The 27,341-nt window shown below is 47.3% G+C and overlaps 1 protein-coding gene across 1 annotated transcript in view; it reads left to right on the forward strand.

The window, feature by feature from the left end:
• The window catches only part of LOC144142608 (uncharacterized), a 36,036-nt gene extending 12,279 nt beyond the window's left edge, over positions 1 to 23,757 (forward strand). The window contains exons 4-5 of the mRNA XM_077674241.1: positions 7,329 to 7,700; positions 22,974 to 23,757. Coding sequence (XP_077530367.1) covers positions 7,329 to 7,700; positions 22,974 to 23,300 — 699 coding nt within the window. The 3' untranslated portion in view covers positions 23,301 to 23,757. The remainder of the gene's footprint in view (positions 1 to 7,328; positions 7,701 to 22,973) is intronic.
• Positions 23,758 to 27,341: the final 3,584 nt, after the last annotated feature.

Below are 27,341 nucleotides of genomic sequence, written 5' to 3' on the forward strand. Positions count from 1 at the left end.
TTCCAAGCACGTAGTCAAACCTAAGGGCCCTGGGATTTTTATTTATTTTTCTGTCTTTGCAAGCTGTGGGGACAATCAGAATGTTGATATTTTAGCACGATTTGTGCAAGTTTTGAGGAATAAGTACAAAACACTGAGATGATGAATGCAAATCGATATCTACTTCCGTTTAACTGATCTGTACTGACGCATTAAATAAGCTAGTACTTTCCACAAGACACTAAAATGGTGTAAATGACACTCGGAAATTCACAAATTAAAAATGAGAGAAAGTGATAGAGGGGATACAGAGCCAATGCATGTATCTGCTGCAGCCTCTGAATAAATTATTTTTCTGCGTAGTGATGCAAACAGTGTGGTTACTCAGATGTTACCTTTATGTGCTGTGCTATCTACCTCAATAGTGTCATGTGGGAGTGGGTTTGAATTAGTCTACCACAGCTTATTCACGAAAATGTAGAGTGCATCTGCATATTCTGTGTGTAACTGTGGGTTCAGTCTGCTTTGTTGTTTTAGTGTTTCATCCTCTTTCTTTTCTTCTTTTTTTTGGGGGGGGGGGGGGAGGCTTATGTTCATTCATTACTTAGAGGCTGGTTCAATAGTGTCGAAGGTTTTTTTCTGTGTTTTATTTCTCAACAGCCAGTCTCGCTGGGCTGTGCCACGTTTAACATGTGCTTTGTGAAAAGGGAAAGAACGCCCTTGTTTCTGCAGCAGAGAATGTTGAAGGCTCATGATACAAGCAGTGAGATGACACTCAAAACTAAAAAAAAAAAAGGCATTTCTACGGTTTCTGATTCCCTTTTTATGCTTGCAGCAGGCCGGAAAGGATCCTGAAACAGGTTGCAAAAATAATGAACGGGGTTGCGCTCTTTTGAGATTATGGGGCCATGAACATCTAAGTGGCAAACAGCGGCTGCACACGCTACTTCGAAATAGTTTGGCCGCACGTTATACGTAAAACACCAGCCCCTAGTCGCAGCTTTCCTGGTTAATCATCTGTATGGCGTGCATGGGCACATTTTTTTTTAAGAGAAAATTTATATTCTCTGCTTTTTGTGTGAAAGCTGCAGCAAAACCACAGTTCACTTTTCGTGTTTTAAGTTTCTGTTTAATGCCAATGTGGGGACAAATCGGCTTGCAACGTTCACAGCATGGATGTCATATTGGTTTGTGCAGCCAAAACTGGGGTTGGTAACTAGGGGTGTGCGAATATTCGAAACTTCGAATATTCGATTCGAATTTTTTGGTATTCGATTCGATTCGAATGACACTTTTATGGTTCGAAATATTCGAACCACCCAAAACTAAAAAAAAAAAATAATTCAGAGCGTGTCTCAGCAGCAAAGTGGCGAAGCATAAACACGGCGAACGGTACGTGCTTTCGCAGACTGTATCGGTGTTTTCTGCTCGCGAAAACGCTCTGCGCACGCCCAACGCGCGCTGACACCGCCGGGAAACCACCCCCACGCTGCGCGCGGCGCGGCCGGCGGCGTCAACATGGCGTCGGCTCCAGCCGCGAAGTGGCGCGGGCGCTCGAGTGACCGTTTCTAATCGCTCTTTAAAATGCGGCTCAAGGGAGACACGAAGTTGCTTGTGCGGTCAAGGAGCTGATAATGCATGCGAAAACGGTACCATAAAACATCACCCGCGCCGCTAGAAAGCGCCCGTAAAATATTTGCCGGGGTGCTAAGCCTAACCGTCTCCGGCGGGGCCAAGCCGGCTGTCTCGATCTCATCGCAAGTAGTCAGGCTCCTCCATTCTGCCGCGCCCGTCGTGCGTCATTTTCTGACCGAGGTAGGCGCTACCGCGGGCGCGAAATCGTCGATGCGGGCGTGAAAATACAGCGCTCGAAGAGCCGAGGCGAGCGAATCGCGTGCAAAACGCACCATGCGGTTCACGCTTGACTGTTGCGGCGTGTAGCGAGCTTGGGCACAGCGAGTGAGGAGACAAGCGCGGAGCTTTACGTGCTTCAGAAAGGACTGCTTTGCGACATGGGGGTTAAAAAAAGCAGAAAAAAATCACGAATGTCTTCACGCGAAAGTAAGAGAAGAAATAAACGAAAACTTTTTTCAGCGCTCAATTTTTCGGTCTGTGTTGGTTCATACGAATTTCGGATGATACGAATATTTTTCGCAGTCCCGCAAGATTAGTATCATTGAGATATTACTGTATCAGCGCGCGGCAATGTGCAGGGGCTCGGGCATGCCAGCCACTAGTGTCTCAAGTGAGCGGCTACTTTCGGTATTTGGTGGAGTCGTGATGAGCAGGAGGTTGTCACTGCTCCCCGAACATGTCGAGCAGTTAACCTTTCTCCATATAAACATTTAAGTGAGTTCAGACCTTAACCTGTTGAGTGCAATGGTATTGTGTAATTTCTAATTTTACTTTGTATGATTTGTTGTGCAATAAAGTTGCAGTTTTTGTGTCTCTAGATGGTGAAAACTTTAATTTTACAAAAAACAATAAGTATTCGTATTCGAAAAATATTCGAAAAATATTCGATTCGATTCGAACTTTGTTTTTATTATTCGAATTCGCTTCGAAATTAAAAAAATGATATTCGCACACCCCTATTGGTAACCTTTGATCAATAGCGTAACGTCGATGTCTTTTCCATCATCAAATCGTCCTCGCCATGTAAATAGGAACACTGCACAATTGCAGTTGAGACTATCATGACGCTGCAACTGCCAGGTGTCTCGCAATTAGAGCCGTGTGTACGTTTCCACACCACACCTTTGTATAAGTGTGTGGGGAAAAGACCCGCCCGCATCTTCCCACGGGGGGAACTCGAGTAAATGCATCGCAGAGTGATGGGGGTATCGTGTGAATGTTGTGTAATTGGGTATGGTTTGGGAATGCTTAATTGTTATTTCGTCTTTATTATTATTATTTATTGAATGAAGGAGAAGCGAAGGCAAGGAGTGTAAAGTTAGTCTGTCTTTATTGCTTGGTGCCGTCGTTGTATTGGACGGGAGGATGACTGCTTTGTGATCGCTAAAGTGCACTGTCAAGGGGTCTTTGAGGAGCAGTCGTGCGATTGTGTAACTGGTGAAGACGTTGCTTCCATCGCATCTACTCGAGTCAAGCAAAGCGTCAAGTCAAGTGAAAGCCAAGCAAAGACGCCCTTGACTGAATTCCGAACGCGCGCTCCACCACTTATATACACACCGCCCGCGTTCGAGGGAGAGGAGTACGGGGGAGAGACGCGCATGCGCACACTTCTGTACACAAGCGTGCGAACTTTCCACGCACCCACCACGCCGTTATCACGTGTACACGCCCTGCCGCCGTTACTGTTGAGCGTGACGCAGCGCACGGGTAGCTACGACGCATGCGCGCACAGACGTGCTTCCCCCGCACTGCCGCAGCTGTTGTTGAGAGCGACAGAGCACACGGGGTACACGCGCTCCTCCCGCACCGCCGCACCTGTTGTTGAGAGCGAGGAGGGTACGGGGGAGAGACGCGCACCTGCGCCTCGACGCGACGCGCATGCGCAGTGAGCATGTGGACGGCGCCGACGCTGAAGCACGACATCATGCGACTAAGAAATGCTCCGCATTTAAAAAATATTGGTGGTGTGGTTGGTTTGTTTGTGCAAGGCAGCGTAATGGCATGGCATTTGCTGTAAATTGTTCAATTTTGCTGGTAAATATTTAGTTACGCGTTATTCGTACAGGGTCAGTTACAGACCTGCAGTCTGGGTCCTCAGAGCCCTTGTTTTGTGTGTGTGTTTGTACGTGGTTTTTCTCTTCCAACTGTGGTGATAAATTTCCCCATGCAGTTTCCCTAAATTGAATTGTGATCCTCATTCACGCAACCCAGCTCCCAATCCTTTTTCACCAAGCTTTTTCCCAAGCTTGTACCTATGGCAGCTTTCTTCTGGGCTGGTATCCCTTTTCTTTTCTTCTTTTAAAGACGGTAGTCTTTCTTGGGCTACTTAAACGCAGAAATTTCGGTCTGTCTGTCTGCTTGTGACTCAATTCAGCCACCCAGCCAAAGTGAAATCGTATTTGTGCAATAGTCTTATATACCCACAGCCAAATCTAAACGTCCAAGTCCGGTGTCAGTGTTTATACTTGTCAATATTGTTGAACAAGATCGAGATATTATGCAAATAAAAGGCAGAAAATCAATACACAAGTGGTATTTACAGTGCTCCTTTGTTAAAAAAATTCATGAATGCTTGGTTTTTGCAATAGCAAATGAAATACTACGTCAACTGCAGAAAACTGTCGCCTGCTGTTGCTCGCACTGCTATTGCTCCTGGCGGCATTTAAGAAATCAAACGGCAACAGCAACGAAAGGTTCCACTAGATATGATCCATGTTCTGCTTGGAACGCTCGTGGAGAAGGGCAACGCAGTTGTATAAATGTTGTAGTAGGGTGCCTCAATTCATGCGCGTCTCCGCCGTACAGCAGTGCTGGCATCGAGGCACCCAGCCTGGAGCAGCGGAATGCGGTAAATTTAAATTGACTTGAGCAAACCTCTAGCGTCTTATCTTAGGAGGAACGAGTTGGGAGAGTAACAGCACGAGAGGCGAGCGAGAAAGAGAAAAGGGGCCTTTACTTGGCAGTGGTGCCAGTCGGCTCTCGTCTTTCGTCGACATTTGCAACCAAAGGAGCAGATACGCGCCATTTTTTATTTTCCACCAGCCGCTGCCTCTTGAAATCTGTCTTCCTGAGCAATAATGCTGGTTTTCCCTGAGGGTTGGCCCTGTTGTACTGCTCGCAATCTTCATCAATTGTTTTTTCCCGCTTGAGAATCTTTGTCTGCCCTAATGGCGCGTGTTGTTCCTTTTATGCAACAGACCTATTTCACTACTGTTTTCCCCCCGCCACTACTCGCAATGTCTGTTGGAGCCAGTAGTTGCTTTGTGCATACCAAAGGTAACTGGTTCAAAAAATCAATATTGGTTCTCCATATTACTCCCCTTAGTACATTGAAATGTCGGGCCTGTTCCCGGCAAATTGCATGAAGTTGCGATCCGACTGGAGCCTAGGTGGATAGTGGCGAAAACTACCATGTGGATACTACGGAGGCTTTTCTGGCTAAGTAACCCGCCGCGGTGGCTCAGTGGCTAAGGCATTGCGCTGCTGAGCACGAGGTCGCGGGTTCGATTCCCGGCCGCGGCGGCCGCTTTTCTGATGGAGGCGAAAAGCAAAAACGCCCGTGTGTTTGAGATTTCGGTGCACATTGAAGATCCCCAGGTGGTCAAAATTAATCCGGAGCCCTCCACTACGGCGTGCCTCATCGCCTGCATTGCATCGGCGTGTTAAACCCTACAATCAGTCTATCACTTTATTACCTTAAAGACCCCTCCAGGATGGGAAAAGGGAAGAGGGAGGGAAAACCATTGTGACCCAGTGGAGCCTCTGCTGGCATTGAGGCCGGTACGGCGTGGTGTGTTTTTTTTTTTTTGTTCGTGGCACTATGGTTGTGAAACAGTGGAAGAATTTGGATTTAGCGATGAAGGCAGATATCATTCTATGGGTGGAGGCCAGTAAAAAGAAGTCTTCGGTTGCAGGGGCATTTGAAATTCGAAATTCTTCGCAGCCTGGGCATTCTGAAGCGTGTCGTGTGCGTGTTCCTGCAGCTGGTTCAGCAAAGCGCCTTCCTTGCGGCTCCAAGTGAGAGGTGTTCAGACACACAAGACGGCGGCGTTGAGTGCCTTGGGAGTGCTTTAGAGAGCTGCCAGAACTCTCATGCACCATTCTGGATGCCGCAACAGCACCTAAGTTCATAAGTTTTGACGGCGTGCAGGCTGTGGCAGATGTGTCGATCGCGGCGGGAATCGCCGTTACTGAAGAAGCGGACCTTATTAGCAATTCTGAGGTTGTTAGCCGAGCTTGCATCAGCAATCAGCGGAATTTGCAACCATGGTGGTGCAGTGGACAGCACTGGGCTTTCTCATTTGAATGGTGTTAGTTACCTTGCAGGCAGTTTGGTGAACTTCATGACACAGAAGATGAAGCAAGCCAAGCTCACGAACTTTTTTCGTGCTAAATAAAGTGCGACGGTCGTCGCTGTGTTCTGTATTTTCCAAGCTTGAGGAACAAATCAGGAAGCTACCGCTTTTCGCGACCTCGGAAAACTCTCATAGATGTGCAAAGTTTTTAGATAAGCTTCAGATGGGCATATTTCGTATTTCATATTATCAATATATCAAACTATTTCGTGATCCCCATGGAGTTTGATATATCAGGGATTGACGAGGAGAAGCCCAAGTTTTCTGAGTGAGTGCAGTGCTGCTTTTCTCGCGAAGTGATGTCCTTGGAGCTTCTCGGGCAGAAGGTGAAATAAAAAAGGCATTTTTAGTCGCCCATATACGTACTATTCTCAAAATAGGCAGTAATGCGCACAATAAATGCGTAAAATGCTTCTTTTCCCTTAGTTCATGCTTACGTGTTATTTAGGCCTGATACGTACTCAAGAAAAAAATAGACATTTTGCCTAAAGTTCCGGGCTTTAGTTATGGCGCATATTTATTGTAGTTATGACCTCTTCGTGAGAGACGGTAGAGCCGAATAATGGGTGGGGATTGTAATACTCCCCCATGAGGAGTGAGGGGGGAATACGTGGAGTGGAATGAAGACCCCCTCTTCACAGTAGCGAGCTGGAAGGTTGAGAGGTGTGTGAAAGTTTACGTGCGCATCAGCGCACACATTACATCTTTCTGTTGAATTAGGGAAGAACCATCCCCCAAATTCTTCCCTATACAGATGGGAGGAGGTTGAGGCTATGTGCATGCGTTCATGTGCGTCTCAATTGCACGCTCCCTTCCCTTGCCGATTCCTTTTGTAGCTTGAGCTACACTGGCCGAGGTTGAGCAGTTTCGTGTGGTTCCTGGAGAGCCGTGCTGCACATGCGCGAAGAGCAGTGACGTCGCACAGAACGTTGCTCGCTGCCTGGCGTCTCTCACACACCCCACGCGCCCAGCGTCTTCGCCGACCTCCATTCCGCACGTAGCGGCCCGGTCCACTTGATGATCACGCGAGGGGTGGCCGGGTGTGGAACCTTTGGCTCGGGCGTCGCAGCAACACTGGCGTGCGCCTGTGGAACCAGCTTAGCTCCGGGGCGATTGGTGACGCTGCGCCGGAGCCGCTTGATAAATATACATGCGTCACATAATGTGTACACAGTGTGTGTGTCATTAAAGCAGGAGTAAGCATGATAATCAAGCTAATCCTAGACAACCAGGAAAGCTAAGAATAACCAGCTGAACCTTAGCTCACGCAATGTATATCCTGGCATAGCCGAGCTAAGCCACGGCTAATTTTTTTAGGGAAGCGGGGAAGAATAATCCCCAAACGTTTCCCCCACGCAGATGGACACGTGGAGGTTCTCGTGCAAGGAGTGCGGGATGAAGTTCAACGGCCCCGTGCCCCACAGGATGCACCTGCAGAGCCCCGGGCACCAACGAAAGGTCGCCCTCCTGAGCGACTACAACGCGGAGCCTACGGCCACCGACGGCGGCGGCAGCAGCAGCGTCGCAGAAATCCCGGTCCCAGTTCCCAACAATAGCAACAACAGCAACAGCAACAACAACAACAACACAGTTGGGGACTCTGATTCCGGCGTCGCAGTTGGTCTGCGACAAAATCCGGCGGCGGCTACGCAGAAGGGGCAACCGCCCTTCATATGTGAGATTTGCAACACAACCATGAACTGTGAGGCGGCGTTGCTGTCCCACAAGAAGGTGCGTTGTTTCCGCTGCTTTTCATTGTTTGGTCTCGACCGCATTGGGTGTTGTTTACAATCCTCCCCCCCCCCTCTCACGCAATAAAAGGGGGGGGAAAAAGGAAAAGGAAATGGAAGTATTGGCCTCGAGGACATACCGTGGCGCCACCTACGAGTGACGTCACTCGTAGGACGCCGAATCGTGTTGTCGTCTGCTACAACACATTTCCCGTGCGTATGCGGAAGCGTGTTTTTTTGTTGTGGCCACCGTCTCGCCCGCTCCTTGTGGATTTGATGCAAATTACCCAAAAAAGTTGTTTGTAAACCAAATAATTCGGGCAAGCAATCAGCGACTCGCTTGTTCCCGGCGACACCGCCGCGTTTAGGTAGTTGCTACCATCGCGACCCACAGCTCGTACATACGCAGCCAGCTAACGCCAAGGACGATGCAACTGACGCCGAGAAAAGTACGCTGTAAATTCAGTATGAAATACTTTTGACGGGACATGTGTGTGCAAGCAAACACCTTGTAACAGCGATTAAAACGCGTCGCTCACTTATGATCTCACCGCGCGAACAGCTCGTATTGCCTGGTAAATGAATGACGCGAGAACGGTGATCATATTGCTTCGCCGCAAATGCTTAAAAGTATTGTTATGGTCTGCAGTTTGGCTTAATCAGTGCCTATTTCCGCTACGATGTTTTTATAGTCATGCCCGGATTTGATTAACGATCACTGCCGTAGCCTGTACTCTGCACGGCTGATGTTTACTTTTCGCGACTTGTCCGCAATGCATGAACGGTATGAACGCGAGTTTTTAACGCCTTCGAGCGGGTTGGGACAAGGCTATATTTAGTTTTCATTATGTGCTCGGCGTGGTAATTTATAATTGCAGCGTGTTTTGTATGTTTACAGTAAGCCGGCATTTCTCAAGCATCAATTTCGAAACTCACGACTGCTCACAGAAGGCGAGGCTGCGTACGAGGGCGAAACACGGTGCACGTCGTTAATGATTTCAGGTAATGGGGATATTTAGAATAGGAGAACCGAGCGTTGGGGGCCCCAAGAAGTTAGAGGAACCCAAACGCAACACGCGCGTGCGCGACGGGAGGGCCTTCGCCAACAGCTCGCAGCCGGCTTCGGATGCACGTAATCGGATGTTGGGAACTTTAGGCTTGGCGTCGCAGCATGTATTTCATCGCCGTTAGAGTTGCGAGTGACAGTCCCTAACAGAACGTTTCACCGCGCTGGGAACTCTGCAAGCGCGGTGATTTCCGTTGAAGCGATCGACGATCAAGATACCTGCACGGCCTCGGCCGGTTCTTGCGCGCAAGCATGGCCATCCTTCGGCTGCTCGCCGCACCGTGCGTGAACGGGCCGGCGCTGCCGGGACCGACCTACGCGGCCGGTCGGCGTAAATCGCGGCAGATATTTGAGCATCGCTTTGAAAACCACAGCTGATGACACTACGATATCGGAATTTTTCATCAAACTAACATCCACTTTCACGAATCTGGAACTTCTTTTCCACGACTTGTGTGATTTTAAAAAGCGGCGACAAGTTGTTGCTTCCGTGACCTGCGTCGGTTTGAGCCGCACCGTCGGCTGTGCGGGCAGTCAGGGCGGGTGCGTGTGCTTCTGCGAGCAGTTAACGCTTCACGATTTCCTGCTTTATACATTTCTTGCAAACAAGGGAAATCTAGAAACTTCACTCGGCGATCGTCGTACTCCACATTCTTGATCGGGGTAACAAGCCGCTGCTTACGCTTCGGTCGCATGCGTAATACACCACCACGCTCATGGTGTTTGCGGATAATCTACCACAGTTGATACGGTTATACAGACACCATTAGGTCGAACTGCGCTTGACGCACTGAGAATTAACTTCAAACGAAGAAAATTAACACGAAAATACTTTTAGAACGCGCTTTCTAAGCGAAGTGTCACGCGCTGCAAGCCAACTACGCAGCAAGGTAGGAACGGTGATCCTACAAGTGACGTCAAAACGATCGCAGCGCCGGCCTCTCCAGTGGTGGGCCTCGCGGCCAATAGCTGGGGTAGGAAGGAATACGTGGGAAGGCTACGTGGGAAGTTTACACGCTGTGTTGTTCCAGTATGGGTATATAAAACCAGTTTGTACAGTCGCGATCAAAAGTTTACGGACCAGGAAAATGGCAATTTCATGTTATTTCTCTTCTCATAGCAGCCCGACAAACTGTCGAATGCATGCAAAATGTTGTGTAAGTACTGAAATAATGAAAACTACTGCACATAGTTCTCCGGGCTGCTGTGCGGCAGAGAAATAACTCAAAATTACTGCTTTCCTGGTCCCTAAACTTCTGCTCTTGGGTGTACATGCGGTGTACACAATATAACATAGTTAGAAAAGCTCACTCAGTTTGAGAAAAGAAAGTGGGTCTGTCTCTGCTTTTCACAGCATTTTTATTCTTTAAAGGGTCAGACAACTGATTTTTGTCGAGTATGTGTTCTTTATCCCAAATGAAGAGGCATCCCTTAAAACACCTTAAAGCGAAAAGGTTTTGCTGATAGCGCGCTAGAACTTTTGAAATCGAAATTTTTCGATCTACGAGTTGTACGTGTCCTTCCAAAAATAATCCTGGCAACCATGACATACAGTAGCGCGGCAACATAACTTTTGTCTGTATTCGAGATGAAAAGCGGTATTTAAAAACTTCTCCCCTGCTAAAAAATTATAAATTGCAGGCTTTCTTATTTCTTTGTGGTTTTTTTTTTAATCAGTAGAAGCAGCCAGCTGTATGTATTAATGGCCAAGTATGGCATGCGCTATTTTGCACAAAGGCGCCATCTGTTGGGATGGACGAGAGGTAGAATGCTGGTTTCAAGTTGTGGAGGTTGGCAAATCGAATCTCTCCGGTGCGTCCCTTTTTTTTTTTTTTTTTTTCTTTAATAATCTGCCGTTACCATTTTTGGAGACTGAAACTGAAAACGAATATTTAGGCAGAAGAAACGCTTCTGACTAAGGCAGAATTGTGGAACGACGTACAACTCCAGCTGGAAGCACCTTCACTGGGACTGTTTACTGAACGCTGCTGTTGATTCTGGGCATGGAGATTCTGTTAGCTACACTGTGAGCAACCCAGTGGCGACGCAGCGGCGGGAGGTGTGTCCTTAAAATTTTCAGAAGAATGTTTGAAAATATACTATATACAGTTTAAACTTACACAAATACTTTGTTAACTCTCCCGCACAGAACTTCATTTTCGGAAGGAAATAGTTTTTTATTGAAAAAATAGTGAGATTTTGCTCAGAAAATACTTTTCTTACTAGAAAAAGCAAAATTAGCACTCTTGGTTCAGAAGATATGAGGTGGTCACCTGAGGTGACCAACATTCAAGACTGGTTTACCAGTCACTTTCAGTGGAAGGCCGCAAAACAGTCCTTGTTTCCTCGCAGGCACAAGGCAACATTGCACGTTTCACACATTGACATCGTTCTTGAGGGCTGGGATTTGGTACTGCACGTACCACACCTGCACTTTTTGCATCTTTTCGGCTGGTGCTTGCTGTGAAGTAGACGTACGGTCGTATCAGCATAAGGCTTGGTTTTTATTTGCACGACGTTGGTGTTTGATGACCTGCCCTCGTTAAAAACTTGCGCTTCTTCAAGTTCTCAATGCACGAAAAAGGCATTAACGACACAACCCAGAAAGTGGAAAAAGATCGTGTGCCACGACTTCCTTGACTTCCTGCCTATTACATATCGCCTGTTACGCTGATCGAATTTGTCAACAGAATTCGTGTGATGGTTGTAGCCTTGTAGATCTGCTGGGCTGTTCCATCCTTGTTTTGTTCAATCCACTTCATCAAAATTCGTTAGCAAATGAACGGTCCTCTTGTCCTTCCATTTGAGGCAGCACAGACCGTCGTCGCTTACACTCCGGTCTGCGTCATTTTTTTTTTTTCATTACTTTATCAGCCTGCAAGCACGGCAAGTTTAGCGTTCACCGTCCCAGACACATATATGCCGTCAGGCAAAAGGTCACTGCGGAGCTTGTCGCTAGCAAAGTAATTGTCGAAAAAAAACACAATGTTGGTTACTTCTGAAGTCATGACATTTGTTTACAACTTGTGTGCTTAGCTCCCTCTATACGCCGCCTTCAGATTTCCCAGTGTAAGCATCAAATTTCAGATTGTAGCCAATTGCTCTAACAAAGCACCACAGGCTTCACAGGCTTCTTGGGCAAGTACTGTTTCATTGAACTTCTCCCTCTGAACTTGATCGTCGATTCATCGATGGTGAGGGGCTTGTTTGACAAGCAATTCTCCACAATTGTTTTGGATAATTCAGAGAGGAGGGGATGGACTTTGTACAACTTGTCGAAGTTGGCGTGATCCCTCGCTGGCTGCAGGATGTTATCATTTTGATGGAGGTGTGATAAAGGCCAGACGAATCTGTTGACAGGCATAACCTTCAAAATGAAAGGATCGTGCAAGTCGGGCGCATCGGACCAGTAATCCTGGCAACAAGGGCTTCTTTTTTTCCCCTCGAGGAGATTCAGCCCCAGAAAGGAATGCATCTCTTCTGATGTACCGTAATTACCCGATTCTAACGCGCACCCGATTTTCCTGGCAAAAAAAAAAACGAAAAAACTTGCACCTCCGATTGTAACGCGCGCGGAACTTTGTGAGCAAGAAAAACGAATGCGAGAGAAACCGGTGATTTATTTCTCGAAGTAATCGCACTCATCTCACTCCTCGTCGCTCTCTACTGACCACAACATCTCGGTCCTTGGTGCTGTCAAGCGCGTTCGCGATGCCACACTTCTGAATGAACGTTCAACCATGGTCGATGGGATCGTGGCCCACGCTTTGCACGCCCATCCCGCGAGCTTCTCCAGAAGCGCACGCTTCAGCCGACCGCTCGTTTTGAACGCGTGAGAGCCGCTGCTGCCATTGCTGTTATCAAGCACGCAAGTGGAACGATTTGACGATTTGTGTGAACGCCGATGGAAAAGCCTAGGCGTCTATGCTTCCTGCATCCGAAAAATCGTTGCTATAAGCTTTGGCGCCATCTTGAGATGGCGATGGCGATGGGTGGGACGAAATTTCCGCTGTTTCGGCAGTTTCGGTTTTGTATCCGATTCTAACGCGCATGCGATTTTTCGATCTATTTTTCCGGAAAAAAAGTGCGCGTTAAAATCGGGTAAGTACGGTAGTTGGTGTATATCGCTTCACCTGCTGCTGAGTGTAAAGACTGGTCTGTAATACCACCAGCTTCGTCAAGGCCGGCGTCCAGAATAGGCTGAAGATATCAGAAGGACTTCTTTTCTCCATGTGGCAAAGGGAAAGTGGCACCCCACTGCGCGATGAAAAGTCCAGTGGAGGAGACATTTCGGAGGCAGCACTCCACGCAGGTACCTTCGCAGTCATGATAGGAAGATATTCGTTGCTGTCCAGGTCAGATGACTCGAACACCACGGGAATGGCTTTTCTCGCCCCAGGCCTTTGTTTGATTGCTCTTGCAGCTGTATCATTTGCTTCATAGTTGGAATCACTGTCATTGGAGTCGTCACCCCCTGTGAAGCTGTCAGACTCCGATGGTACTTTGACAAATTTTCCCGTTGGAACATAAAAAAAAAGCATATTACGAGCCCTCTATGACACTTCATGCACAGTGGTCACTCTAGGTGACCACCAAATTCAGGGACACGGCGCTCTGTACTAATTGATTGCAGCACTTCATTTCTAGCTTCCTCAGTGTTAGCTACTTATACAACATGTTATCTTAAGGTATCAACTCAGCTAGGACAAGGCTTACCTTTGTTTACCGGTCGCCTTCGCACACTGAAGGCAACGGCGACCGGAAGAAAACAAACAAAACATGTGACATCGAAGCTCCTAGCAAGTAGCGCCATCTCATATTGATGAACGGCAAAAACTTGATGAAGTGCGCTGTGCTCGCGCACTTTAAACAGAAAACAAATTAAGAAAACATGGTCACCTGGGGTGACCACTGTGCCAGAAAGTGTTTTCAATAAGTGAATAAACGTTTCATTAGTTCCAGTAGCTGCAAGGTTTGCAGGTCACGGGACCAGGACACGTTATGTAGCTTCAAGTTTCTACACTGTGAGCAGCCTTGGAACGTTTAGTGCCAAATTAAAATTGTTTCTGCAATTTGTTTATAAATTGCTTGTGGTTACCCCGTTACATAAAACGCTGGCTTTCATATGAGCTAGAGTACGTACACTCGACAAGAATTGGTTGTCTGGCCCTTTAACAAAATGTAGCGCGTTTCCTTTGCTTTGTGAACAAACGAGAAACTCTTTTATTATTACATCCCCCCTCCCACACACACACACACATGTGCAGTTCTTTTAGTCATGATTTTACTATTTTCTTGGACATGAGATTTCAATGCAAGTTGCAGGTGGTCTAAATTGTTCTGCAGCCCTCCGCTACAGTGCATCCCATTAGCCCTTTGGCTGACAAAATTTCCATTTTATTAAAGTTTAACCTTTAAATAAACACTTCGATACAACAATTTTTTTGAAATTTCTTCAATTTCGCCTAATTAAAAATAGACTTGCATGTACTGTTTTTTGTGATTTAATGCATTAATGTTTTATCGTGCTTTTGATTTTAACAAAGTATCATGCATCGTGTGTACATACCAGAAGCCGTTTGACACGCTAAGTAGTGCAGTCGATCCCCACAATAACAAAACCACCGGGGAAAACCAAAAACTTTGCTCTTTTGGGAATTTTGTTGCTGCGAGAATGAAACATAAATGACGAGAAAATCTGCCACAAACCGAGAGTTTATTTCTGAAAGCCGGTTATATTAGTTTGCGAGCCTTACCTTCCAGCAGCTTCACAGCTCAGCTCTCGCACTACAAGAAGTGCTTCATTGTTAGTCGTGCACGCCTAAGAATGACCGAATCGTATCAAATGCATCCAAAACATCCCGCGGGTTCGCCATCTCTGCACGTTTTCCTCCTTGGCCCTCGGCACCGAGTATGTCTGAGCATGCAAGCAAAGTCCAGCTTCTTCTGTTGACGAAACTTTGGAGGCCAGTGGCACCTTGTTGCTCCAATGCTGTCCACAAAACAAAGGGAGCACCGCTTTGTTGATGTCCAGAAAGACCACAGCCATCACTGTTTTGTTTTGCGCACGCGTGCCATTAAAGAGTGGCATCCCGGCTGCAGGCAGTTCCCTACTCGTCAGCGCTATCCTTCCTTCCTGCACTTGGGCCACTGACTTGACTTGGGCAATGATGGCTGCCTTATCTTGTAGCAAGAAAAACTTCCACTTTTGTGCTGGCGGAGGCATTTTACTGTCAGCAAACGTTCCGATCGCCGAACACACAACAAACGCACGCACGCTCTTCGGCGGAAGCGGGCCTGTGTAGCCCAAGCCAAAGTCGTGCTGTGGTCCCTAGCCGCGACGTGGGTCACCATGTGTCGCCCCCTGGTGGTGTCGCTGCGAGGCTGCCTCCATATTGCTATTGGTGAAGCATGCCGGTGCCCGGTTCAAACCTTATTGCCCTTAAAAAGTAGAGGGTACTTACAGCAGGTGGTTAGAAGACCGATACGACATGGTGCTCTTCCGTTCGCTGCGAGCCTTTGTTGATAGACAGTTTGTAAAGCATGCATGACTAGCTCTACACCTATAGCTGGGCCCGGGGGCAGGTAACAAGGTCTACTCGACATGGGTGCCAGGAAGAAAGTGTTTATTAGGGGCGAAGCCTCTTAGGGGCTAGGTCTGTTGGCGTCTCCTGCCATCGTCGTCGTAATCGTTGTTCGTCCCATGTAGTCACGGCACTAAAGCACCGGGAATCTTGTTTACTCCTCGCGCTAGAACGTAACGCGTACTGAAAAAACAACGGGGCACTCATTTACGTCTCGTGCTAGAGAGTTTCGTGCTTGAAGGACACGCAACTTTTACAGCAAAGCTGTGGACCTCTACCCCCCAACGGTTTCATCTCCGTGGGCAAAAACGTCAAGGTGCCAAGAATACGCTCATACACTGCACGCTTCGCCCCTCCCCAGGTTTCGTGTTAGTGGAGATGGCCCGGGATTTTTCTTCGTGGTAGGTTCACGTGAGAGAAGAGTATGTGAGATGGGCGTGATCACCAGACGAGGTGAGGGGGAGGGACCCACCTGAATGGCACCTAGCCGGGCAGGCTTGCTTGCGGGATATTTAAGACGCTGCTTGTCGCTTCAGAAGGGGCTTCGTTGTCAGCCAGCTACACTTGCGCGAGTGAACTGGCCTGCCGCATTATAAACTGTGCGCTGCCCAAGCTGTGATGGCATGGATGTCAAGCACAAGAACACTGCGCTGTTCTTGTGCTTAAAAAATTGAATTTGACGGTCACCTCGATGACGGTCACCTCGATGCTTGACGGTCACCTCGATGCTTTTCATTCAAAACAACTTTCAATTAACCGATTTACCAACCTTAAGCTTAGAATAATCAAGCAATTTTTTTCCATTGGATTGTATGTAAGATTGCTGGGACCAGCACATTGCTTCCAATTAGCCGAAAATTCCAGTGAAGAGACTTTGAAATATTGAGAGTTGGCGGTATGTAGTATTTGCACACATAAGCAGATGGAAGAAAGGTAGGGAAAAACCGTACAGGAAAGGCAGGGAGGTTTACAAGGGAGGCATCTAGATGGCTACCCTACACATGGTGAAGGGGGATTGAAAAAGAAAAGTGCGGTTGAAAAAAATTACGCCCACCTCCCCTCGCGGCAACCCTGGTGTGATGCGACGCTGAAGGGGGTTCAAGCGCAAGCGGAGAGCAACCGTTGACCGAAAGGCCGCCGGAGAGCGGCACACCGGTTATATGCGCAGCACGCCCGAAGGAGAGGAGACCGCGGAGAGAGAGAGAGTACTGCACATGCGCAGCACCGCGCGCAGCGCCAGCCACCAGCGGAGTGAGAGCGCGCTGGGCCACACACCCGCAGATGTTGAGAGAGTGTTCACTCTCACCTGGGCACGTGCCAGCGCCAGTGTGTCTGCCGCGGCTATGACGCAACACAATCCACTTTAATCCAATCCAAGCCAATCCAATCAAATCCAATCCAATGCCCCTCGCGAGAGAGTGTTCGCTATCGGAGAGGAGAGGGGGTGAGTGGAGGAGAGTGCAGACGCCGACGACGACGGACGCACGCAGGAAGGACAGGGCCGCCGACAAGAGATGCTCTCAGCGTCGCATCTAAAAACAGGAAGAATGTCAACAACAATGTTGAGTGAACCCGAGGAAGTCCGGGGTCGATAAATGCCGTTTTAGTTTTGTAGCTCGGCTGGCTTATATCTGAGAATTTTTAAAAATTTTATAACCTTTTGAATTTTACTAGTTGGCTTAGAATCACTCGCCAGCCTAGTCTCGACTAAATCGAAATTGGCAGATAATAAAGTAATAAAAGTGGGCTTCCCTGCGTGACACAGAACTTCGAGCTTCATGGAAGGGCTAACTTCTTTAGGTTGGCTTTTTCGCATAGCACGGAAGCTGTGCAAGAAACCTTACCACGCGTAAGACGTGTGCAAAACGACTACAGGCCATCTCTTGTGTATCATAGCAGAGGTGGCATGCGGCTTGCGTAAAATTTATGAGCTGAAAAGAAGCTTTCTTGTTAATACAGTGGCATGAGAGAGTAATCGAGAATTATTACGTGTTGGCAACACTTGCAGTAAGGTCTTACTTGCAGTAATGTCACCAGCATAGCTAGCAAGTTTTCACTGGCTATACGTAGTGCAGCCAGTCGAATATACTTTGTCTTCACGCCATGTTGAGAAACCCACATTCCTTCATGGCAGTGTAGACTGTTTTTATTCCACTGCTTTTGCATCTTGTTTTTATCTTCCGTTTTGAATATTTTGTGCCATTTGCTTATCAGCCACCAGTACATAAACTCTTGGTTTTGTCAATTCCTGAATTTGTAAGGTTCCCTTTTTTGTAGCTGTATTTTGGAAGTCCTTACATGCTAAAGCAAAAGTATTCGTATTGAAAAATATTCAATTTGCAGTCACAAATTGGACATTGAAACATGTCTAGAATTTACGCATTTGGCCTAGCAGGGAGGATGATAAAACTTACTGCCTTAAAGGAACCCGCAGCACTTACCATTGGCTACTCGGAATGTATTTTGGGGTAATGTCTATTGTCCCAGCAATCTATTTCCGCAAGAATTATGAAAATTTGTTCACTATCACCAAAACTACACGCGATGTCAAATCGCGCATAATTGTTATCTCTCAACTTGACCATGGACAATACGACGAAAGCTGTGCGCTCTCTCCTGGAGAAGGGGGCGGCTCGCGGTGTTCTTCTCGGTGGCCTTCGGTATATCACAGGCCGGGGAGTTTTCTCCTTTTCTCCGCAACATGGAGGGTTCTATTTCCAGTGTTGATAATGATAATGAATAAAAGAGGCAGGGCTGCCTGAGCCCACGGGTACAGGCCTGTAGCTCACGCCTCGTGCTCGTGTCAGTTGGGTCCTGATCAGCGCAGCGAATCGGCGACCGGCCGTCTGGCTCCTTTCTTGCATCGCATCCACGACATTCGGTCTGGTGCCACAAAAAAGCAGGCATGGCTGCCTGCCTGCAAGCGTGCCCTCGGGCTGGTAGGGCATTTTTGAAGAAATGAACGTTTGTTGTTGAGTGGTTTATTGAAAGGGGAGTATTGAGTTTGCCACTCAAACTTCGCACGCACTCAAAACACAAAAGAAATGTCAAAACTGTGCGTACAGGTTCAGGCATTGAATAGGTTGGTACGCAGTGCCGATGACGGCGGATTGTCACAGGAAATGCAAGAAATAAGCCGCGAAGTTGACCAGCGACAGCCTATAGGAACGCTATGGTCGCAATGACGTCATTTAGGCCGTGCCAGGGATGCATAATGAGGAAAATTGAAGAGAGCGCGGTTGGTTTTTCTGCTTTCACAGCGATTTGCGTGCTCAGCGCTTCACGTGCATGTGTAATATTTGGCTCCGGTATTCCTGGCAGTGTAATCTAAACGTCACGCAGGTTTACTGGGACTGCTCAAGGAGTGTTTCAGGGTCCCTTTAAGTATTGGTGGCATTGTTTGCCCAGGTATTGTGCAGGTACAAAGTGTGTGCTGTCACCGACTCATGCAGCCTGCGAGGCATTCTTCAGAGGTAGCAGAAGAGAAGCTCACGTTTGTCACTTCGCTTCTTGCTCTTATAGTAACACTGACTGACCTCTTCACTTTTTGTTGCCACCTTTCAACAAACTTTGGCAATATGTACAGTAAAGCCCGCCTATATCGAACACGGATATATCGAATTGTTGCTTATATCGAACCCTTGTATAATTCTGGTAAAAATTACATGCGTTTAAACTTTTTATATCGAACGCGATTTTGCACACAATGGATATATCGAACTCTCCCGCGCGAGTTCTCTCTCTCCTTAGGCATGCGGCAGGCTTTCCCGCAATACATTGGCGCGCAGCGGTGGCGCGGGTGTCACTTGCAACTCCCGCGCCAACTCGGGTGCGTTGAAACCGGCTGTGGCAGAGTGGACCTGCTCCACGCATGCATGCTGTTGGAGCCGAAAGCGCCACATTGGGTGCTGCGGGCTGCGGTGTCACCGAACTATAGTGTGTAGGCACTATAACCGAACTTCAAGTCTGCGCCACTCACTGCCCGCACTTGCTCGGTTCGCTGGGTTCGCCGTTATTCGCTTGTATCCATGCTTGTCTCTGCTCTGTCGGAGATGCCGAGGACTCCGTACCGCTTCCGAGTATGAGCGCTGCCGTCGCTGCCGTGGCCCTGCTACGGCGATACTGCAGTGCCATTGAGGGCAGCGGCCTTGTGCTTGTCGACTGCTTAGATACTGTGGAGCAAGCAGTCACCAGCAACGCGCTCTGCTCCAAGAAGCAGGCTACACTCACACAGTTCTTCCGCCCCAATAAATTAATGTTTTCTTTCCGAGAAAGCGTCGTATCAATAGGGAGCTGCAAGGTGGTGAGAGCTCAGCGTTAGCTCGTGACTCCGTCGACAAGATTGCTCTCATATAAGTTTTTTTTTTTTTGCTTCACTTTCTATATCAAACTATTTTACAACCCTCGCTCTGTTCGCTATAAGCGGGCTTTACTGTATTGTCTCACATGTCACAAAATAGAAAGCATGTATGCAACAAGTACGGAGGGGTGGGAGACACGACAGCAGTCGTCTTACCGCCAACTATTGGTTTGTCGCATCACTTGAAAAGCTCCACTACGAGGTTAATTGCCAGGAGAGATTGACCCGCGCTTTTGCAAATCACTTTCAGTCTTTGAGAAATGAAGGAACAATGCCACATAATATTTTGGTGGATTTCACCGTTACATTGCTTTGCAGCTAGCAAATTTGACAGAAATTACATGTAGCTTTTTCGTGTGGTGGGTTCGTTAAACTCTTAAAGGGGTTATAAAGACAAACTACCGTTTCGTTTAATTGGCCTGTGGTTTGTTTAATCTAGCCCTTGGTGACTCATTCAACCCCATTCTGGCCCCCGAAGACATTTTTTTAACCGAAGATGCGGAACATTGAAAAAGTATATTGCGGCACCTAATGTCAGCGGTAACATAATAGGGGGAATAACACTGAAAACTTGTGCGTTAAGTGCACATTAGCATTCAAGTCGCATGGCATGTGTGACATTAAGGGACAAGAAGAGAGCGGAGTGGGTCAGGGAACAAACGTGTGTTAGGGAGGTATTAGTACAGATTAAGAAATGCATATGGGCAGGACATGTAATGCGAAGGCGAGACAACCGTTGGTCACTAATGGTAACAGAGTGGATCCCTAGAGAAGGCAAGCGTGGCAGGGGGTGGCAGAAAGTTAGATGGGCGGATGAGATCAAGAAGTTTGCGGGGATAAATTGGTCGCAGTTAGCACAGGACCGGGATAATTGGGTATCTATGGGAGGGGCCTTTGCCCTGCAGTGGGTGCAGACGGGATGGTGATGGTATGGCAGGGACCTCACTTCAATTGCACAGTCATGTTTCTTGGCAGTGTCTTAGATCAGCGGCCACGAATCACACAAACCAGTACTTGTGGTGTCCTATGGACCCTGCGAGAAACTAACTACTGAGTCGCCATGGCTTCATCTGTTCCCTTAATACCTAGACTACCGTATTTACACGATTGTAGGTCGACCCTTTTTTTTTTTTCAAATTTGACAATCCAATGTTGGGGGGTCGACTTAGAATGGAAATCGAACCATGTACCGCTAGTAACGGCAACGGAAACGAGAAATCGGGGTGCTATGATGTGGGGACAGCTTTGCATCTTCGTTCCTATGGTTATGGTCTAAAGTGTGAACCGCAGAGGGCGTTTTCTGCTAGTGGAAATGCGCCGTGCTGTCGCTGCCGCGAATACCACCCGCATGCTGCGTGCTACGCGATCGGTGGCGGCAACATGGTGGGGTCACGAGCCGCGAAGAGGTGCGCGTAGCTCGAGTGACCGCTTCTAACCGCTCTTTAAGATATCACTGAAGGCACAAACGAAGACGTTTGTGCAGGAAAGGAGCTGATAATGTGGTCGAAAACGACACTATAAAGCATCATTCGCGCCGCTAGGGAAAGCGCCAATCATATATCCGCCACTGCGGTAAGCCTAAACATCTCCGGTGGTGCCAGCCGGCTGCCCCTAGCGCTTTCGCCATGAAGAGCGCGCCTTCCCATTAGGGCAAGTCGTCAGGCTCTTCCCACTGCCGCGCTCGTCATGCGTCATACTGAGGTAGAACTTAAAACGCTTAAAAGCAGCAGAAGCAAAAGTCGCCAGCGCAACGCCGATGCGCATGAATCGCATACAAAAACACTGAAGAAGCGTTTTATTCGTCTCTAATAAACAAAATGAGTATTAGCGCGAATCTCTTGATTCAATGCGCGGCGCTAATGTAGCCCAAATCATATCACATTGTTCAGTACACTTCCGAATGGGATGGTTGCTCAAAAGTAAATCGCACGCGGCCGCTTCCGTCAGCCGCCATGTTGTTTGTTTTGGTATCGCGCGGCAGTGGCCGCTGCCGATTGCTTCGATGGTGGTTATCTCGCAGCGAATGTGTTCTTCCCGCTCAACCCATGGCGCATGGTTATTCCTAGTGCTTAGAGAAAAACTGTTCTTTTTTAACATCTACCGCGCATACCGCGAGCGCACGGCTCTTGTGGGAGCATCGATCATGGTAGAGCGTAGAGCCACCGTGTGGATTGACGGAAGCGCTTCTCTTTGTGATACGATTTTCTAGGCAGCGCTCGCTTTTTTAATTTTTTTTGAGATGCAATTTTTTGGGGTCGACCTACATTCGAGTCAACTTACAATCGTGTAAATACGGTATGTGTTCGAAGTTTCCGGTAAAATTGGTATATCATTGCTATAGGGACACAGCACTCCCTTGACTCGCTGGCAGTGGCTCTGTGGCTAAGGCAGCGTGTGCTGCTGAGCCCAGGGACACGAGTTTGGTCCCGGCCGTCGTGGCTGCTTTTCAGATAGAGGCAAAAAGGGAAAACGCCTGTGTGTTCAAGACTTCGGCGTATGTTAAAGATCCCCACGTGGCCAACGTTAATTCGGAAGAACCCTCCACTACGGCACGCCTCATAACCCAAGTGCAGCTTCGACGCGTTAAACCCCTCAGCTTTTTTTTTTATTGTAGAGCACTTTAGGGGCTTGCCTTGTCGCCGTAGCTCACTCACTGGACCCAAGTAGAGCCACACGGCGTTCTGTCGTCGCGGCTGTCGTTGTGGCGTCCCACAGAGGCTTCGAAAGCCAAGCTGTCTATATAATCATAAGTGTTCGAAACTCATGAACTGCTAGCGCTTGTCATACATCTCCCCGTTGTTCAGTGCAAAAAAAAACTGCGGGTACATTTGAGGGAAAATATACTAACTAACCGGCAGCACCCGTGTTAATTTAGTCAGGAATGCTGGGTGGGTTTTAACAATAGTAAGCGGAAAATGTGGCAGTGCTACGCCGGCACGTGCAGGAGGAGAAGCAAGCGCAAAAAGAACAGAGCTCCCGCTGGTGCAATTTCAGGCAGGGGGCGCGCGAGCACTGCGAAGGCGGGAAATTTGAAATGCGTTGGACAAACCTCTGTTCAATTCACCAGGAGAGGAAGGAGACAGGGCGGCGAAGAGCATGATGGGTGGTAAGAGTGAGCAGATAACGGTGCCACAGCCCATTATGGCAAATCACTGCTCTGCACTTACGACAGCTTTCACATTGAGTGGAATGGCTTTAATTTTTTTTTAACTTGCATTTTATCTTCACATCTCCTTCAAACTTCCTTTCACTCCATCTTTGCAGGGGAAGAGGCACCTGCGTGCAGTGAAGCACCTGGAGACGTTTGGCAACGCCGTGTCTCTTCTACCGCGAGGCGAAGCTTCGAAGCGATCCGCTCCGTCGGAGGAGGCGGGGTCGACGGATGACCTGTCCTGCGAGTCGTGCGGCGTGGCCCGCTTCAAGAGTGCGGACTTCAAGATGGCGCACCTGATGAACGACGCGCGCCACGCCAACCAGACGGGAGAAACCGGTGAAAATGCCGCCGGACAGGCACATGGCGACAATGGCTGGGAACAGCCGCTCGCCAAGATGGCAAAGGTTGACGGGGGGTCCGAGTGGTACGGTCAATGAGGGGGGTGTGGCTGATCCTCCGACGACAGCTTTTCTGGGAGGTTTGTGGGTAGGGGACCTGGGAGGGTAATATGTAATACTGGCTTTGTGAGGACGTCGGAGAACGGCAATGCCTGAGAAGTCATTCATCATCACACTTTGAACATGTTGAGCCTGTAGTGTCCTCCTATGTGTGTGTGTGTATGTGTATGTGTGTGTGTCCCGACGTAAAAATAAAAGAACATTTTGAATGTCCCTCCTGCTCCGAAAGTGTTTAAACGATTTCATTTGTGAAGAAAATGTTTCGGGTGAGTAGTGTTACCGTTGCGCAGTCGTGAGTTTAATAGGGCACACTGGTCTTAAACCAAAAAAGTCCATTTGTACAGTTATGATGATGAAAACGTATGTAGTTTTCATTGCAGATTGTAGATATAAGATTTGTTTTTGTGTAAAAGGTCTACATTCATATTTATTTGAATTTTTATATTTGATTGTGAGACAGCTTTTGTAAAAAAAAACTGCTGGAGAAACGCATCTGAACAAGATAACAGTGAACTTCGCACCCACCAAGGAGTGCAATAAGACTAACATTATCATTCTATTTGGTCTGTAGCAGAAGTTACAACCATTTGAAGTATCGGCTTTGGAAAGTGGGAACCAGAAAAACCAGTCTTGTCTTCCAAGCCCAAGCTTTAAATGGTCAAAACTTCTGCTACCAACCAGACAGAATGATAACGTTAGTCTTATTGCACTCCTTGATTTGTGCATAGTTCACTGTTACCTTGTTCAGATGCATCACTCCAGCAGTTTTCTTACAAAAGCTGTCAAACAATCAAGTATAAAAATCCAAATAAATTTGGATGTAATCGTTTTACATAAAAACAAATGTTATGTCTACAATCAGAATGAAAAACTGCAAACTTCCCCCAGTTTTAATCGCCATAACTGTAAAAATTAAGTTTTTGATCTAAGACCCATGTGGCCCATTAAAGGGGACATGAAGACAAAACACAAGTTTGGTTCATTCGAAAGATTGACGCATTATAATCGTACTGACACCACATTTAACACAAACTTTGCTCAAACAAGCTATACAATTAGGAAAAAATGGAATGGCCATGCGACCCACTAGCTCATTTCCCGTGACAGAACCGGTGATGTCATACCAGCCAGCTCGCGATTGGTGGAGGCTGGCAAAAGCAAACGCAAATTAGGCAGAGCTCATAAGCTTGCCGAATGAGCTATTTGCACTTAAATTTAGGGCACACTTTTTTTACAGCAGTGAGAATAGGGGGGTAAACAGTGGAAGTTACGAAAGCTACGTAAACATAGAAGTACCGATCCGTACTGTTGTTGGTACTGCACACACTGTGCTTGTTCTAGCTGCACAGCAGTCCGCCGCTTTCGGGTTTTCTTACACGCACTGGCCGATTGGCGTAAGCAACGCCGTCTTACGTGGCCCTGTTTGTCGAGGATATTCGACGTTTTACGAAACGATTACTTTCTACAGTATCAAAAACAAGCCAGGTGAAAATACGGTCAAAAACAAGGCAACGGCAGACAACGGCCTGTGCATGAGTATGGTAGCGCCATCTAGGAAGGCTGACAGCAAGTAGTGCTGCAGCCGAATCACGCAGTGCAAGTTCGTTCGTATGAGTTCACTGCTGACGTCCCAAAAACGTACGATCTGGCGGGAGAATCAAAATTTTCACCTGGATTGACTTTCTCGGTGAATACGGCATCATTTGCTGCCGTAAAACACAAAATCTTTCGAATAAAACAAACTTGTATTTTGTCCTCATGGCCCCCTTTAAGGTATGCAGCCAAGCTGGGTTGTTAATGCGACAGCAATAAATGGACCATTGAGCGAAAAAAAAAAAAAAAACGGCTTCTGGCATTTGTATCGGCTCTTGAACTACCATTGATACGATGCGTTTCATAAAGCGAGGTGCCCCCCAAATTTTTCACTGACCAGAATTACTCGCAGCGTCCAGCTTCATAACACTTCCGCATTCACAGCTCGAAAAAAGTGCACAGCTGTTCTCGGTTTATTTATTTCATCTTCTGGCACAAACTTCGTGTGATAGGTGCTTTGTGTAGGGGCATGCATTTCCTCCAAAATGAACTGAAATGAACCTAGAGCTTGCTTGGATCGCAGGGAAATGTTTTGTGGCCTGTACAAAAACAAAGCGTACAATAATTGTGAAGCATACATTAAAAGAAAGGTTTACCGATGCAGTGCGAAACTCCAGTGTCAACCCATGTGCTGCTAAGGTGGTAGCAAAGGGTACCTGGTGCTTTTTAACTATAGCTTTTACTGCAAGGTAGTCTGACAGATTGCAGCATGCAACACCGCTTCGAGTAATAGTTCTACAAATTTGCGTCTGTTTTGCTAAAAATCCGGATGCATCTCGGTTGGGCATTGTAGCAAATGCTGCAGTGGTAATTTGTTGCATATCGTGAAATTTGTGTGACCTGGCGGCAGGTCGTTTTACAGAGAGGTGAAAGATAATATTTGCGTGTTTATTACACCGTTTGTGTTTCTTGTGGGTTGGGTTTCCCAGCGTGACTCTGGCTTTTAACGGTAAGCATTATGTATAGGTACACTTCAAATTTGTCTACTTTTACAATTCAGGATGCCAGCATGGTCCTAATGCTCTAACAAAAAGCCAGTGGAAACAGACCGTATGGTTACCGTATTTACTCGCATAATGATCGCACTCGCGTAATGATCGCACCCCTGAAGTTCGTCGTCAAAATACGACTTTTTTTTTTATTTCCCGCGCAATGATCGCACCCTGAATTTGCCGCAGCCGTATGTCGTAGTGTGCCGAGTCTAGGTGACGATGGTTGTGCTTACCTATGTTTCCTCCTCTTTCAAAGCAGACATGCTACGTTATTGCCGCAGACTTGCCGATATAAGCAATATCGCCAAGCATGAGTTCATTATTGGTGCGGAAGAAACTCTCACTAAATGCACATAATGTACCCACAAGACAAAAAGGTGTCTTGGAGTGTTTTAGAGAAAGCTTTCTTAGAATGTCTGTTTTGATGTCCCGCACTGTGACAGCAGCAGCCACTTATTCGTCAGCTGTTCTCACCTCGCAGCTAACTCGTTCCGGCATGTTCCGTAATTCATGAAAACACTGCATTCTGTGTTACTTTCCAACGTGGCCGGCGTTGGTCCGTGGAGTTTGTTATGTTTTTGTCTAATATGTTTGTTATGTTCATGAGACCTACCGTAAAAGTTTTGACCTACAAATTGCTTGCGTTTTCTGCGCTGAAACTTTTTTCACGAAAAATTTGCCTCGCGTAATGAACGCACCCCTAAATTTTCGTCATAATTTTGGAAAAAAGAGTGCGATCATGACGCGATTAAATACGGTAGCTTGAAAGCGAGACCAGAGGGGTTTTGGGGGTGTTGAATTGAGACAAAGACAAGCGGCTGAGTAAAAGTATATCCAAGCATACTACATTCCAACGAGGTAAATATTTCAAAACTTCTACGGCATCAGTTTCTTTGAATGTTGTTCATTGTAGGGTGACCTGTTTTTCCGAACAGTGGAATTTTAGTCTAGTGATGTTGTGCAAGGAGTCAGCTTGCCTTCCCTATTTTCATATTTTTTTTTTTTTTCTGTGTGACATTCTCTGTGTGACATTGCACGTGTTACTTCGGAGCCTTTCACAACTGTTGATCTCGAATGGGCTTTGAGTTCTCATTTTGCATGAGGAATGGCCTCCATAAGCAAGCATACGATAAGAACTGGTATCTGCATGTGCGCATGCACAAACATTCATACATGCCCAAGGACACCTACCGTATTTTTGCACGTATAACTTGCAGCAAAACTTCAAAAATTTGAGTGACGAAGTAGGCGTGCAGATAATGCGTGGGGTTCTTCCTTTAACACGGCTTCATGGCAATGCGCGTGGTGCCGTTAAACTCTTGTGCAGTTACAATGACTAAGCTTTCCATGGCAGCGATTGCGCAAAACATACATGGACAAGGAAGAAAAAACAAGGAGGAGCGCACTCTAACAACTGAATTTTATTAGTGAATCT

Source organism: Haemaphysalis longicornis, unplaced genomic scaffold (genome assembly GCF_048455015.1).
Source record: "Haemaphysalis longicornis isolate Haplotype H1 unplaced genomic scaffold, Haemaphysalis longicornis Haplotype H1 scaffold_6, whole genome shotgun sequence".
NCBI lineage: Eukaryota > Metazoa > Arthropoda > Arachnida > Ixodida > Ixodidae > Haemaphysalis > Haemaphysalis longicornis.